Here is a 17,617-nt window from a genome sequence, read left to right as displayed (position 1 = left end):
CGGTATAGCGAAAAAAAATTACGCGCGGGGGGAGGAGGCGGGGCGAGGCAACTCTTCGAAAAAAAAAATCGCTTCAAGCTCGACGGACTCTGCGAAAAAATAGGGACTGCTCGTAATCTATTCACAACAAACTTTGCGCGCACATGTATCTGATTGAAGTTACAATAGAAAAGCCAACCGAAAAATGTTGTCAGATAAGATCATAATTGTTTTTTTTATTGGTCTACTTGTTCATGCTTGTTCTATACCAAGGGAGGGTGAAGGGTAACCATTCTTCATACTCTCTTCATACTCTCTACAGTCTCTTGTCTATACAAAAGTGCAACGCTATGTTAGGACTTAGCTGTTGACCTGAGAAGTAGAAATTTGTGTAAGATTTTAGTTTTACCAATATAAAACCTGAGGCTCATGTGACGTCGAATTTTCTTGCCATGGCAACGTCAAAAGAGGTCAAAGGTATTTGACATCTTTCGCTAATAACTTACAAACTACTCGATGAAAGTGTTTGTTTTTGATATATTTTCGTTTAAATGGAAAAAGAAATATTTTTACAAATTGTTTAAAAAATCAATAGGGCTCAGAGCTACCTTATTTATCATAAATTTTATAAGTTTCCGCGTGCTTACAACAATTCACTCGAGCGCGTTCTTTATTTCTTAAGTAATGACACGGAACTGACCAGTTACAGCACATGCAACACCCTGCGAGCAGAAGTAGCAGAGCTCCTTTTAACTTCCTTGCGGTTGAGATTTGGGAAGAAGAAAGACTATCAGTGGAAAAGAAAGGGCTCTGCTCGCATGGTGCGCACGCAATTCCTTACACATTTTATACAGATTTTTATTGAACTGAATTTTTGAAATGTTATTGAACTATTTCCTTCCTTACATTAAAATTATTGCTAATTCTGTCAAAGAATTTGGGGGCAGGAAAGTCCTTTTCATATAACATTGCCTGTTACTATTACTGGCCTTAATTTTCTACATGAAAGGTTTATTTAACTATAGGCATTCTCTCAAAATCCATTCTACACGTTATCTTGCCTGGGGAACTTTCCTTTCGGGGAATTTTTCCGGTTTATCCGGAAGAACATGCTAGAGATTCCGAAAAATGTTTTTCGGTACTCCATTTACCCTTTTAATTTTTCCTGTTTTGAAAGAGAAAAAACCCTTTTGACCGTAAAATCGAAAGAGCTCCGTTCCAGCAACCGGTTGGTGAAATTACGATTACTTTCAAATTTGAACTTTGAACGACGACACCTTTAATATCTGAAAAAACAAAGCCTGCCGATCACGTCTACTTTGAGTTAGCCAGACTACAAAGTTCAACTCCGTCATACTTAACAATTAGTTTGAAATCGAGGTGAATAGTGGTAGAATATTTTAAGTCGATTTAATTGACCTCTCAATTCATGCGTACATATAAGCGGCACTAACCGACATGCGCGAAACAGTTTACAGAATCTTCGAACATGGCAAATCTAGTTAATCTTCGATAAAATCCAGGCGCGTAGCTGAGGTTTTTGGAAGGGTGTTCGTATTGACAGGAATATTTCTAAGGGGGTTATTAAATGCGAGCGCCGAAGGCGCGAGCCTCTAGGGGGGTCTGGGGGCATGTGCCCCAGAATATTTGGAAATCTAGAGGCCCGGAAATGCTATTTTCAGCATTGTGCACGTCAATATTTCAAACTCAATGGAGTGTAAAATAACACTTATTTTTAGTCATAACAACAATATTTCCGGCGTTTTGTTAACTTGATACATTTACATACCGGCTTAGTACACTAAACGTTTTACAAAAGCTTGACGTGTGCTGCATTAAGGCATCTCAGGGTAAAAGCTTAAGCCCCCCACCCCTCGGTTCCACCGTCAATGTACTAAAAGCAGCGTCAAAGCGTCGATATGCACTAAATACACGTATCCCCTGGGTCCCCCGAAATTTAGCCTGCGTAGCTGGCGGTATTTTTGGGTTTTAAAAGCGCGTCCAAGCAAGCGGCGAACGCCTGTCAAGGAAATATTTTTCAACTATGGGATTATTTTTACTACATATAATACTAGGTCACTAGGGTATATTGAGGCCACTTACTAACTAATCCGAAACTAATTCACTACAGGACTATTCGTAAAGCAAACTTGACAATTGCATCATCCTCGGGTGAAGGCCTTGAAATAGATTGACAATTTCGTCCAGATCGACAGGCATACTGATACTTGATATGCATGAGAGCCAGTGAGGAGAGCCCATTCTCCTTACAATTTAATACTTTCCCGATACTTTTAGCGTTTTCTTGCAGGGTAATGTAAACGCTGCGACACTGCGACGTTTCCCATTCCCCCACTATTTGCTAAAAGCTGAAAATCAACAGTTTGTGTTTTCAGTCCTCCATTATTGACCTCCAAAGGGGGTTCGTTCGAACCCCTCGAACCCCCCCCTCCTACGCGCCTGAAATCCTCGTCACAATCTAGCAAAATGGTCCTTTAACACCACTCAAACCTGCAATCTGATCAAAAACCTGCTTGCAAAACATTTTGACCGTTGAATCAAAGCTTTTGAAGTTCACTTGAATTGAAAATTGAAAGAGCAGTTGGCGAAGGATCCACCTGAAAGTTTGGATTATAAGCTTACTGAATGTCTGCAGAACTGTGGTGAAAACTGGATGTTTTCTTGCACAAAGACTTTTTCCTGAATATTTGTGGATGATCTTGGTTGAATAACACTTGATGTTGCTGCCGATAAATCTGCGGTATTCATTTCTGTCGATGCCGTGCGAAGAGCGACTGACGGTAAGCAATTATTTATCGTTTTAGTACTCGAGTTGTGTGGACATTGTGCTGCAAATTGCGAAATATGTAGTCTTCTCTTACTTTGAAAACCATCAGGCCAAATTTCTTAGCCTTTTTTTGTCTTTTTTGGTTCAGTATCTTCTTGTATTCTTAGTATTTGCGATTCAGAAACGCTGGCGAAACGCGAGTTTTATACGCCGGCCATTTTGTTTCAGTTTGGATCAAGCATTATTCACTCCGTAGGGAGTGAATAATGCTCATTAGCCCGAGATAGTGAACCAATCAGATTGCTTGAAACACCAAGATCACTGAGTGTGTATATACTAAAATTGATTATCTTAAACCAGACAATATAATATTTGTGTTTGTATTAAAATTATAGCCTAACAATATTTATAATCACATCAAACAACCAGTACTTTGCTGTCCACTTCAGACTCATCGTATATAGTCACAGCAATGCTCAGCTGTTTCGTGACTGTGATCCCCGTCACACACCACTTCCCTTTATCATGAAGCTGAATGCTGCTATCTTTGCTGTGTATTGACACTTGCAGGCGATCATATTCTGAGTTTGACGAAGCGACAATAACATGTTCAGTTGCCTGATGAAAAACAATCGCAGCACCTTGAAGAGAACCGGTATTCCCCATCACAGTGAATTGGTGAACATGGCTTCCCTCTGCGTCAAACACATGAACACAAGAATTCTCTTGCAGTACCATAACGCCGCCATCATCGGTAGCTGTGATGTCTATTGCATCTTTTAATATTCCCTGTCCAAAGTGGCGGACAAGTTGTCCATTTATACTGCAGTACACTTCTACTTGACTCCAGATCGTCATGCACGCACTTGGGGTCTTACTTCGATCTTCCTCCACAAGTACTAGTACTTGATTTCTGTTGTTCACTGTCAATGAGCGGCCTCTAAGTCTTTCTTCAGAGAAAAACTGGTCAGATTATCTTGCATTCGGCTGAACACATACACAGTGTTAGCTGGCTCGGAATCTACCAGAACGTACATTTTGTCGTTCCGATCTGTCGCTACACTTTGGACTCTCAATACTGATTCCTTGTCACAGAGAATGGGGAAATGGGACAAAAACTTGCCTTTGCTGTCAAACACTTTTATTTCACACGTATTGCTGTCTGCTACAACAAATTGCTCTCGAGTGTTTGTGGTGATACCTCGTGGCATCTTTAGGTTGTGGCGCTCTTCACAAGCCTCCTGCTCAAATGACCATACTGCACAAGATTGCTGCTTATGCAGTTTTCTCAACATCTTCACTACTCGTATGTCACGTAAGGGATCAAGCTTTTCTTCTCCGAAACTGATACACGGCCAATTCAAGACTGCTTTATGATCGCCAACCATTTGGGCAATAACGTAGACGACATGATTGATGTGGCAGACAGCAGAAATGATTTCCCTGCGTTCATCTCTGCTGAGCAAAGACTTGAAACTTTTCTTGAGTTCAACTTTAACAATTTTGTGAACAAACGCCATGGAGTGAAGCTGTTCCAAACACAGTTTACAAGTGGTCAATGCAGAGGAAGGATTGTCCCCTTTCTCGAGTACTGTCGCCATAATACGATACTGCATGGCTAATACGCGATCGGCTGGGTGCAGAGCTGCGTTGTTGAAAGCCTCAGTTGCTTTCTTGCGGGCATCCTTGAATCTATTTTTCGCATCAGAGAGTACTTCTTTCGTTGATTCATCTAATTCTGTCAGCGCCAAGTTTTTCACTCTCTCGGCAAGGTAAACTGTAGTTAGACCTGCTGTAGAAGATAGCAAAGTGTTGTCTAACTTTATTTCTTTAATCTCGTTTGCTGCGTCAGGTACTGCATTGTCCTTTGTTTTTTCAAACACATTATACATGAGCACGAGTCCTTCCTTGAAGAAGTCCACGCTGGCCTCAAGATCCTTCCAAGCTATCGCATCCAACTTCAAATTTATAGCATTGATTTCTCGCACGATCCAGTTGCGAAGATTTTGATCCGTTATATCGCCTTCCTTCAGCTGTTTCGCTAACAAGTCACGGCTTTTATATATCCACGAGCAATTCAAGAGTGCCTTTAAAAACACCTACCACTATAGCTGCGGCCATCCTTTCTCAGGAAGGATTTAACGTAACTGGAAGGATTCAAAGAAAGCTAAAATGTATGAGGCGCGCGCCATCCAAAAATATCCTATTAATCATAAAGGGTATTCTTAAAAATTGACACGATAGTACCCAAACTGACCCTTGCGCTTAAGGGGATGAAAACGAAATGTTATCTTTCCGGAAATCTTCAATAAAATTAAATGTTTGCAATACGCATATGCATGCGTAGTTGTTTTTTTCATTTGTTTTGTCTGTCTTTCTTGATCTTTCTTGCAATCCATCTTAGCCATTTATACAAGTTGCCGAGTTTTTTCTTGTTTGTCAAGCATTGTACAGAGCCTCCATTACCAACAGCCCTATGACCCCGAAACGATTTCGCTGAATCCTGCCTCAAGCAATATATATATGCCTCAAGCATTTTCCTAGCTGCCTCGTCCCCAGGCGTCCTCCTCCTTGGTAGTGCACGGTTCGCTTGGTGTTGTGGGACTGACGTACACGATTTCCTTGGCGTTGTGGGCCTGATGAGGACAGGAAACGGACACCGCTCCGCGGCTCGCTCCCTAACCATCACCCCCCACATCCTTTGTGCAGTCGGCAAACACATCATTGCCGCATGGCTGTTTTTTAATACGGGTCAGCATTTTGGAAAATTTTCTGCAAACTTAAATTTTCTACGAAATCGCGAAACTTAAGTCCAACAAAGTTGTCTCTTCAATTTTCGCAAAATTTAGTTCCCGCGAAACTAACAATAAGGTACACGTACCATCAAAGAATCAGTTCGAAAAAAGCACGTTACTTTATTTACCAGTCGAGTAAAGTTAAGAATCTTATTCATACATTAACATCCAAATGTCAGGTCAACCTAATTCCACTGAACATTCTTAAAGTAAAGCGGTAAAAAGGTTCTCGTTTTAACACCAATGTAATTAAAAAAATTCCTCTTATAATATTTTCCCTATAGTATGCTTTTTTCCTGTACGACAAATCCTTTTTCTCAGATCACTTGGCATCCCTTTACAACAACGGTTCTTGCTAGCTGGAGTTTCTCAGAGAGTCGATCAAGTCCGTAAAAAGGGTTTTGTTTAGTTCCTAGTCCAGTCACAGAAGTTCACCAGTGTGAATTTCGTATGAAGAGTTTCCATCTTTCGTGTTTAGTTTAACCAGGCTTCCTTTTGCTGGAACTTTGCTGCCTTGGGCCCATTCAAATAACAAGCTGTAAAACATGAAAAGCCACAGAGATTAATACATGTGGCACTCAGACTCAGAACGGCGCATCCTTCTAATGATTAAAAACGCATGTACATGTATTCTCTCACACTGAAATGCATTTTTGTCTGCCACACAACAATGCAACAGCACTTTATTGACAAGAACAATGTATACTGCCTTCAAGCAAGGGCGCTAAAGATGATTTCTAAGTTGCCTAGTGTGATCGTCATGGCTGCAGTTGAAGTGGTAATCAGTTACAGAGTGACGTGACATTCAGAACTACTCACAGCTTGTGTTATTGTGACATGTGCATTACACTCTTTACAGTACTGCACATATGCTGTTGCGAGTTGCAAGTCATTTTCACAAAAAAATAATTTTAAAAAACACTCTCCCCTGAATTCCTAAAGAATGTGCAGTGACATAACTACCTTAATTTTCTTTTTGGTTAATCAGGGAGATTGATAAGGGAAAACACCAAATTTGAAAAAAGTGCCCTGGTCCTTAATGAATTAAACATGAAATCAGGTGTAGCTGTACTCACTTTGCAACATACTCCAGGGGTGTCCACTGTGCAAAATCAGCATCAGGCATACCCTTTCTGTTACCAGGCGTGTCCAGAGTCAAACTGTAATGAATATAAAAGAAAACCAGCTTTAGCAGTCCGTGTATCCCAGGAAGTAATAGCACATAAACCTATAGAAATCTATCATTTGCTAACAGGGTACAATTAGCATGCAACTGTAAGAATGTACAAATAACCAATGGGCATCTGTAAAGCACAGCGAACTTTGTATGAGAATGGGTAACTAAGGTTAACCTTTTGTAAGAAAAAATATATTGAGCTTTTCACTGGGACAAACAAAACTGTCTGTAATAAGCACATGTCCAATGAGCAGGGTTCTGTGGTATTCAATAATTGAATAGGCTGACTGGAAATTCTATGATCAGATTTTTGATATTCTAGTATCCCATCTACTACATGGTTTTAACTCTCGCTGTCAACTTACGGTAAAATAGCCAGAACAGATGCAGCAGTTGGGAGACCACCATTCTCTGCTGCAAGTCCCTTCACTAACTGATGGACAGCAGCCTTAGCCATACCATAACCCAACATTCCTGTCAAGAACAAAAGGAAAACACTTTTATTACTATCTCAAACCCAGGCTAGTGACCCAAGAGGTCTGTGTATGGCAAAACCTCAAAACCTCTGCATCCTTGAATGATTCACTACATCTACCAGCATCCAAATAAAATACCGTAAACACCCGTGGACAAGCCACACCCCGAGTTTAACAACTCAAATGTTGGAAAAAAAAGTTTTTTGAAAGTAAATCAAAGAAAATCCAAAGTCGAGTCAAAAATCCAAAGTCCAGTCTTAAGGACCTTAAGGGAGTCTTCTTCATCGAACGTAAACTCAATGAACATTGAAACAGAAAATACTTCAACTTTGATATATTATGGTTGATCTTTTTCTGGCATTTGTTGACAGGTATTTCTTTATTCAACGCAGTTTTTCCATGGATTTTTGTGTGACAACAACAAGAACTTGCGTTTGCCGAAAGTTCGTAGCTTAGTAACCAGGCATTTGATCGGACGCGAAATATGGGACTAGGGCGAGAACGTAAAGCAAAACAAGATGGCGAAGGAGGCGTTCGGGTTTCGTGGTCGCGTGGCTATCATATGGACAAATTAAAGAGATTTGGGAGCCATCTATTGGAGATAAACTCGTTGCATGTAGAGAGTTTCGTAATCAGTTTGACAATTTTTCCATCAAAGTGCAAAATGAGAAAGAAACAATTGGCCATCTTACTCGTGAATACTCATGGTATTCTCTCGCTCATAAAGTACCATGAATATTACTGTTAAAGTTATATGCCATTGTCGACACTGCAAACAGTATAGGAGCTGTCAAACTTGCAAAAGCAATGACCAATACTCTCTTGTAGTTTTATGTTATATTAATTTCTATAATTTTCCATAAATTAGCATCAGTTCACGAAAATTTACGGCACTTTTTCCGAATGTTCCCGCAGATAAGCCGCACCCCCGCTTTCGAGCGAAATTTTTTGGAAAAAAGGTGCGGCTAATCTGTGGGTTTTTACGGTAACAAGTGGCTCTGGGGACACATGATTTGATTGGCTGGATCTTCAACAGAGAAAATCTAAATTTAACAAATCAACTGTTTTAAAATCAGGGATTTTACTTTGGTTGATTTGATGGCTAGATTTAAATTTTCTTTGTAAAATCTAGCCAATGAAATTATGTGTCTCACTTGTGTCTCATGCCCCAGGCTCTGCCGGCTAACAGCTAGAGGAGCCAGTTATGAAACAAACCTTGTACATGTGTATTTTAACAAATAAATGTCAATCTGCATTACATCGTTTATCAGGAGGATTTCAGCATGCAACCTGAGTTAAATAAAGTATTTATAAAAACCATTAGCCTTACCTGGTGTCCCACTCAGAGAGGGCTGGGCTCCAGTAAGGGTCAACAACCCATTCCTATGAAGAAAATCAATAGAGCAAGATGAAAGGCAAAAAAGATTACAATTTATTATTGCGGGCCCAAGAGAGGCCCGCAACCCTAATCTTGACAGCGACCAGCGGATTGCGTATAACGCGTGCGCGCTACGTTTATAAAAGGTTAGCTGCAAAACGGAAGTTGAAAATTTTGTTCTTCCACCAAGAACGATCAGAATGCGAAAAATGTGTCAATCACAACAGATTGTTGAAACACCGGAAGTTGAAAATCTGTTCTTCATGAACGATTAGAATGCGAAACCATGCAGAGCGAAACATAGGTCAACCTCAACATTTTGTCACATAAGATCAAGGCTTCTGTCATATGGAAGATTGGAAACTACGTTTGGCGGACGTTGTTTAGGCGTTGGTTTTGAGAATATTTACTGTGATTGTATCACAAACAAACCACAGCAAAACGAATGATTCCTTACAACATTGACAACATAGCGAGTCCACCGACCCAACAAGATCACATCTTGATAACACCGCCCGGGTACACCGCTTGCTCGATTAAATCATCCATTCCGTGCGTCACGCGTTACTTGGAATAATAATTGTCTTTTGTCCAGCAATTTATCGACACTTCTGATAAATTTTCGCGACCTGTCGGAGTAATTGCCGGCGTGAAAATGAGGTGACCTAAGTTATGTGTTCTTCAACATTGCAAAAGGATCCGAAAATGTGTCGTTCAAACAGGAAGTTGAGAAATATTTTCGGTTAGAATACGAAGAAAGTGTCATGAACATTTATCAACTGAGATCGACGCTTTTGTCACCTGGAAATGAAGGAAGGTGCATCTAGGCCCGCACTTTCTAACCTGTGGTTACCACTAGTCTACTTTTATTCCATGTTCATGTAAAACTTGGATGTCAGCCATTCTGATTCACTAGTTCATGCAGAATAAGTCTGCATTTGAGTTTAGCAGCTCACCAGGAAAGAGCTTATCTCCTGGTTTCCATAGCATGAAGCGAATAGGAGTACTCCCCCCTGGGTTACCCCAGCATTAAATTTGCTGGTACCCATTTATACACCTGGGTGAAGAGGGGCACTATGAGAGTAAAGTGTCTTGCCCACGAACACAATGACCCCAGTCAAGGTTCAAACCCAGGCCCTTAGATTCAGAGTCCAGCGAGATGACTGTTAGGCCACCATGTCTCACATATGTAGGCTAACACTTTACTCTGGTTTCTACAAGACAAAGTGAGTAGGAGTAATATTTAGTACTTCCCTTTGATACAGCAATGTGCTGTCCCCAGGGTGGCCATTGTACAGTGGTTAAACTTAACTCGATTTAATTTTTAAAACCACAGTAATACATACTCTTTCAAGTGTTTGGATGCAATACTGGCAGCAATAAGGGATGTCCACACACTCTGCTTAAACATCAAGTCAGCATTCTTAACAACAGCTAATGAATAAAAAAATACTGTGTAAGAAATGCAATATGCACAGCCGAGCCAATAACTGTTGTGAAGATCACTTGGTGTTTCTTATTCTCTGTCACCAGATAGCTATGTACATGTATTTGTACCACATTGAACTAACATAACCAGTTTAATTCTAACCAGACACTGTTACAAGTAACCCTACCTTTGCTTTTGGCATTTCCACCAGCCCACCCTCCAGCAACACATATTATTGCATCAAGTTTGTTACCATCAAGGAGCTCCTCGACCTTGGGTTGGATCTAAAAAGAAAAAAGAAAACACAACTGATACTGCACATTTCCTGTAATAGTCTGAATTATTAGGGGATGATTCTTCAGACACTGAAAATCAACTGTTGTTAAAAATTTGTAATGGTTTTAGGACTGAGACGTGTCCAATTCAATCTGTAATAGGCCATTTCTAGCTAGGACATCACAAGACCTACTTTTCATAAAACTATGGACTATAACAACAACACCAAAAGTGGAAAGAGCATATTGAAAATAGCAAAATTGTCAAGTTTGAGACCCCTCAAATCATGCTGCTATAATAACCAATCACCTCCACGAATTTTGTCATAGTTTTGATAAAATGAAAAATCAAATAACATTAATTAAGTAGCAATTTTATGCTGGAGTTTCATCAAAAATTGCACCTTGAGAGGGAAGAGGTAAAAGAAAAGGAACGATAATTGTTTAAGGGCTGGTTATTATTTGAGTACCATATTGATTCGATTAAGCCCCTAACCTTGAACAAGCGCCCACCTTATAGGTAGGAAAAGATAATAATTGCCCACCCTCGAATAACCCCCCCCCCCCAAAAAAAAAAAACTCAAAAAATGAAGTGTATTGATTATAATTGAAATTGAGAATGAAACGGACTATTAAGTACTTAGTCAAGAGAAGACCAAGTTTTCTTAGGGCGTATTTATTTGCAACATACACGTATAGCCATGGGTCCCATTTGCTCATTGGAATTTATAAAATTGTTTTTTAGCTCTAGAACAATAAAAAAATTCCAACAAGCAAATGCGACGGCTATAAGCATATGTGGCAAATAAATACGCCCTTACAGGCTGTACCGCTCAAATGTAAGTTACCACCTCTCGTCTCGTTTCTCGCGAGACGCGTCTCGATTCTCGTGAGAGTCAGTGAAGTGTTCAGTATGGAATATATTACTCGCAAGAGGCCGTATTTTATCAAAGATTTCTGTCTGTAGTGCGTTGCCAAATTGATGAAACTGAAATTAAATGTATCAACTAGTAGTTCTCAATGGGAAGTGAAGTGCTGCCGTAACCATAGTTGTAAAATTCATAAATTATTCATGAGGGTGCAAACCAATCCCAGCACACTATTCAGATCACATGCACACAACTGTAAACCCCAATAAAAATCAAACAATAGAATAAACTTTTGATACAAACTCCTGTTCAGCTAATTCGTATTCATTAACTTTTGATACAGATCTCTGCTGATTCGCATAACAATACTTTGCATTCAATTTATTGTTTTCATTTCACAAGTAGAATAAAATATTCGCGTCCGATCTGTATGGGCGGTTACAATGGCGAGCCGATCGGCTCGCCATTGTAACCGCCCATACAGATCTCCCGCTCATATTTTATCTACTACTTAGTAACACTTCAAAAATATTTGATGTACAGAAAAATAACTTCATAAATATTTTCTGATGGAAAGATAACAAAAGGTTGCAGATGAAGTATAGCGGTAAGTAATACCACAATCTTGAAATCAAAATTCCCACGTGCCTCAATGAAAACAACTTGTATTATTATAAAGTTTGTATCAAATATCAATTCCACTATGCAAATTTTTCAAGGTTTTACACAACGCCGCTTCTATAATGTAAACTACAAAATAAAAGTAAAAGGTCGGCCAAATTTTATTAAAATAAGCATGGTACATTTGCGTTTTATAGAAGCAAGCGACTTTCGACTTCCTTGCATGACTGTTGCGTGCGAGAACACACGCATGCATTTTGTTTTTCCAGATGCTCACGGAAAGTAAAAGCATAAATTTCCAAATTATTAAATCCAGTTTCAAGAAATCAGCTAAACGAGTATAAAGCAAATCAACATTTGAAGACATTTACCATCCATTTGAACTTGACTTTGAACAAGCTGCTGTTCTGCTTCATCACTGTTTAGGTCTTAGAAGACCGTTGGTGTCCTATTTTTAGGCGGTTGAGTGTTCTCTAGGGTTAGTTCTTTCCATTTTGAACTCCAAAAATGTGTTTCTTATTAACAAGAGGGGATAAACATCGTTCTGAATTCACCGTTCGAGACGCCATTGAACTTTCCTTCAAAACGGAGCACATGTAAATTTCATCGATTATAAGGGGACTGCTGATTGGCTGGCTCGTACTGTATTTTAAAGGGGATTGCTGATAGGCTGATTAACGATCCGATAGAACGAACGAACTAACCAACGAACGAAACTTCTCAAATGCTTTCAAGAATATGAAGGCTGCCTATCGGCAGCAACAAAGAGCTCAATTGACCCGATCATTCGCAAGGATAAATCAGTTTAATGATGTTCTTCTCTGGCATTGACTTTGCTTGGGCTCAAAACGTGTTCTTTTTGTAAACAACAAGTTTTCGTTCATGTATAAACTATGACGTAAATCATGGAACAAGATGTAAAGTTACGTAAACTATACGGTCCGCAAGGTTTCTTTCACATTTTGCAGTGAAGATTTCTTTAAGAACAACAAACATGCTTGTGTAAATATAAACAGTTAAAATTCTGCTTTGGTACATCTTCCCCTTTTATTGTTATTCATTGTTTTGTTGGAAAATAAACTTACTACTTAGCTCCCACTATGGAGAGGTGACAAATCCCAAGTTTCTCCTTATACTATGGGGGTTGAGAAGATGCTGAATCCTAATTACAGCTGTAAGATGACTTGATTTAGTGGCAGCTATGGTTCAGCTTGTGTGTGCTTGATTTTTATTGTATTCTTACCTCTTCATTTTGTTCAGTCCAGGAGTCTGTCTTGGTTACAACAACATTGGCATGTGCATCTTCATTTGGAAACAAGTCAACTGAAGCTACCCACTGTGAAAATTAAAACGTAACCAATAACATTAACTCAGAGACTCAAAGGACAGTACAGAATGCAATGGAGTCGACAATTGAAAGTATTGTTTGATGTTCGTGTTTATTTGCCTTATTTTACTTACAATTAGATGTTGAAACACCACTTATATTCCTTTCCGGGTTTTTGTTACGCTTATAATCTTTGCAAACGTAACACGATACTTCTGTTCGTTTGAAACAAGATACTTTTGTTGTTTTCCTTGAAAATGCGGTAACGTAACCCTTTGTTCGTTTGTCTCTTTTTTTTTTTTTGTTTCACGGCGACATCGATGGCATTTGTCTTCCTTTCAATAATAAAGCCAATTATTTCACTTTAATTTAATTAAGTTGCGGTTTAAACTGCACGAAAGACGTTTCTCAAAAAGTAAAGAGCAAATCTAGTCAAAAATATCTCTTTCGAAAGGTTTTTTTAAAACGCAGTACAGCTAGGATATTTGTTCCCTGGTTATCAGGAGTTTCACGCCGAAAATCCTGGTGCAAGTTTTTGCATTCCTAATTACGAAAGTGCTGTGAAAGTTTAAAAATCTAATTTAATTAATTTGCGGTTTTCAATTGGCGCCACGAAATCTGCAGGATTCCTACCACAAACACGCAATACAAGCGATGTTCACGAGTTCCAGCAAAAAACGTAGACTAAACTGCGCATGCGTTTAGCGTAAAGTACGTTGCCCTAGAACGTCGAGTAGTACCACAAGGAGAGCAAAGGGTTTTCTGAAACAAATATATGCAGGGGCGGATCCAGGATTTTTCCAAGGGGGGTGGCTGTTTGCCAATATTTTAGTTTACTAGCGGTGGGGGTAGGGGGTATCAGGCTTTTAAACAGGATTTTGAAAGTGTAGTGGGAGTCCAAATTAGTTCGGGCCTGAGACCCAGAAAATTTTGAGAATTTGAAGCCTCTTAGACGTGATTTCTGCGATTTTGAGCAGCTTTAAACATCTTTCAATTGAGTAATTAAACCGCTGTTTTTCCTTGATAATTCAGCAAACCTATTCTTTCCTCAACTTACCTTGAATTATATTTGGGACAGAAACTCTAGTTCTTAAAGCCACGAACTTTCACGAAGGAATGCGTTGTTTTCCTCACCTCAATTGTGCGAGGAAAATTTTAGCTCTTGGCAAAGTGGCATGGGGACATTTTGGTAAGTCAATGTTTTTAGAATAGCGGCTTTGCTTGAGAATCGAAATCGATTCGATGCGAAGAAAACGGTAAGACTGACTCACTCAAAAGATTAATATGGAGAAGAAAATCATGCCAGCAAGGCTAAAACAACTCTAGAAAGCTTAAAGGAATGTAATTTTTTAAAATTATACCACATGTTTTTTTACATTAAGCACAGAACGTCGTAAAACAGGCTGTCGAAAATCTCCTGTTTCGGAAAAGTGGCCGTCCTTTACTTTGAACGGCCGCCTGGCTCAGGAAGGTGGATGTTAACAAATATGTCAAATTAACTTTAGCTAAAAATATTAACACCTTTTTCCCCTTACCCAGTGTCATTGTCCTTATTTTCTATTTTAATGTGTTTATTTTCATTTTTCTGGTGGATCAAGGGGGGTGACTAGCCACCCAATCCACCCCCCCTGGATCCGCCCATGATATGAGATCTTCATATGAAAGTAAGGTAGATGTGCTCCAGGTTTTACCTAGCGGTACGTTCAGGTGCTCCCCACCCCAACCCCCTTCACAAGGAATAATTAATTGATATTAATTAATTAATTGACTATTAAAGTTTACACCATAGCGCTTTAGGGGTTTAGGGTCTTAGGGGTTTAGGGGTTTAGCGGACGACAGCCCCAACAAACCATCACAATAGTGCATTCTGCACTAAAAATCACTGAGTGCTCAAAATATGACTGTTCTTCAATGGTGGTGGAAGGAAGGGGAAGGTGTGATGGGGAAGGACAACTCTATCATGGGGGGACAGTATGCACACAGTAGTGGAGCAGCTCTTGTGAGCTTGTTATTCCATTGGTCTTGTAGTGCACATAGCACTTGCTATTGTTTTGGGGGCTAGGGGCATTGTCCCTGTTGTTTTTAGTGCAGAATGCACTATTGTGATGGTTTGGTGGGTTGGCGTTTGCTAAACCCCTAAACCACTAAACCACTAAGCCACTAAACCGCTAACGCGGTGTAAACTTTTAATCACCAATTAATTAATTAATATCAATTAATTAATTATTTCTGTAAAGGGGGGAGGGGATGGAGAGCACCTGACCGTGTGCCCTTGGTAAATCGGGGAGTCCATTACGATACTTACAATTGAAGAACTCAAGGTATATATTTGTTTCAGAAAGCACTATGCTCTCCTTGTGGTACAATTCTTTCTGGAAAAAAATACTTTGTGCTAAACGCATGCGCAGATCAGTCTTCATCACGAACATTGCGTTTTTCTTCTGCAGAAGGATTCGTGTAGACTCCGTGGCCCCAAGTTAAAACCACAAATTAATTGAATTAGACAGTAAGGCGTCATAGCAGATCATGTGAAATAATTCTTGATATGGCAATGCTGTTTTCTTAGAAAAGGTGATCTAGCATCTCATAATTAATTGATAACCTGATAACATCTGTGTTATAATCAATGTCGCCTTCTTTGCAGAAAATAAATCACGTTACCATAGACATCATGTTACATCCGTTTTCGACAAAAACAAAAGTATGTTACATGTTTTTGACAAAAACAAAAGTATCTTGTTTGCTGTTTCAATAACAAACTGAAATTCAAGCTATCGAAAATTAAAATAACAGTGACGTGTTTAGAAATTTTGTATTAAAGCCTAACGTGGTGTGCTTTTCAATGCGGTTGAATTCCTGTAGAATCCGTGGCGTTAATTTAATTAGACTTAAAAGGCATCACAGCGATCTGCGAGAAAAAAACAACAATATCATGTTACATCCGTCACTTCCTTTCCTTTTATTTGTTCTCCATCGGTTGAACTAACCTCGGTTTTATTTTGTAAAACCTCTGCCGCTTTAGTGTTTGAACATGCTTTCGTGACGGTTCCGACATTTCTTGAAAGAAATCTTCACACTACGTGCTTCTCGGCTTCATGCTTGAGTGAGCGTGTGACGTGTTCACAGCGCTTTCGTAAATCGTAATTAGGTATGCAAAAACTTGCACCGGGATTTTCGGCGTGAACACCTGATAACCAGGAAACAAATATCCTAGCTGTACTGCGTTTTAAAAACCCTTTCGAAAAAGATGTTTTTTGATTAGATTTGTTCTTTAGTTTTGAGAATCGTCTTTCGTGCAGTTTAAACCGTAACTTAATTAAATTAAACAAATGTCATCGATGTCGCCGTAAAACAAACAAAAAACAAGAGTTTCATGTTACGGCATTTTCAAGGAAAACAAAAGTATTTTGTTACAAACGAACAAAAGTGTCGTGTTACGTTTGCAAAGATTAACGTAAGGAACACCTAGGAAAGAATACAAGTAGCCTGTGAACAGTTTTTCCGAAAGTAAAGTAAAACAAATAAACACGAACATATATAAAACATCATACTTTCAATTGTTCCATATTGCATTCTGCACTTACCAAATCATCGAGATTTTTTAAATTTTTTTCTATTGCTCTCTCAAAGGGTTACAAGCCATTCTTGAGAGACATTGTCAGAGCTCCTACCTGACGTCCCTTTGCACATAACACTGGCTTCCCCCTTGGATGGTCCCCTTTAGCTTAGCTAGGTTGATCCAGTAGTTTATGGGGATAGGGGAATACCCCCTACAATAGAAAATTGAAGGACAGAATCCAAGGCTTAATTAACGATTGAAGGGTAGGGAAGGGGAATTACTAAGGATTTTTAGATTCAAAGGTTTCAAAAATAACTGATTCTGGAGAAAAGTATTCGTAATATTCAGACCATGGATAAGCTTTTAAATATGTTGTCTTTTAAAGTTCAGCTTAAGTTTACCTATTATCTGACAAGGATAACGAAAAAGACGAAAATGATTTCTTCGATCATTGGAGCTGATTATAACATCATTTCGCAATAAGCTAATGAAATTGGGGAATGGACATGAATTGCACAGAAAGATTGATAAAGAAAAAATTTTGGTTTCACACATTAGCTGAAAATATCAGCTCTTGTTTTCAATATTAGGATTAGAATTTTTCTTTTTACTTTGTGTTTATTGAAGTCTTAAGATTCGTTTGTAAAGCGTGTAAGCTAATACTACAAGCTATATGTAGGCTCATTACGGCCTGATCAAACTCAGAGTACAAATTAAGTGCGTACTTTTGGTTATTTCCAGAAGAATGGCCATGTTTAAGATGAAGAATTATAAAATTCCGCTTACCCAATCTTTGGACTTAAAATAGGACACACAGGTTGCTCCGAGAGCTCCTTTCCCACCATAAATCAGAACTCTAGCTGCTGCCATCTTGGAAACCTCCACGTGAGGAAGAAACTGACTGCAAAAATATTCCCTTCCCTCTCCCCGGACATTGTACAATT

General features: G+C 39.1%; 1 protein-coding gene across 1 annotated transcript; it reads right to left on the bottom strand.

Moving 5' to 3' along the window:
* Window positions 1–5,658: 5,658 nt before the first annotated feature.
* LOC144643051 (dihydropteridine reductase-like) lies at window positions 5,659–17,594 on the bottom strand. The gene is made up of 8 exons (XM_078502182.1): window positions 17,460–17,594; window positions 13,031–13,123; window positions 10,210–10,306; window positions 9,940–10,027; window positions 8,546–8,598; window positions 7,105–7,213; window positions 6,639–6,722; window positions 5,659–6,098 (listed from the first exon to the last, which is right to left on the bottom strand). Exons 1-8 carry the CDS (start codon window positions 17,541–17,543, stop codon window positions 5,984–5,986), a joined length of 723 nt encoding a protein of 240 aa, XP_078358308.1. The 5' UTR covers window positions 17,544–17,594; the 3' UTR covers window positions 5,659–5,983.
* Window positions 17,595–17,617: the final 23 nt, after the last annotated feature.

The sequence above is a fragment of the Oculina patagonica genome, chromosome 2, assembly GCF_052425735.1.
Source record: "Oculina patagonica isolate OP01 chromosome 2, crgOcupat, whole genome shotgun sequence".
NCBI lineage: Eukaryota > Metazoa > Cnidaria > Anthozoa > Scleractinia > Oculinidae > Oculina > Oculina patagonica.
The sequence above is the reverse complement of the archived record's forward strand: the minus strand, read 5'-3'. Positions and strand labels throughout refer to the sequence as shown.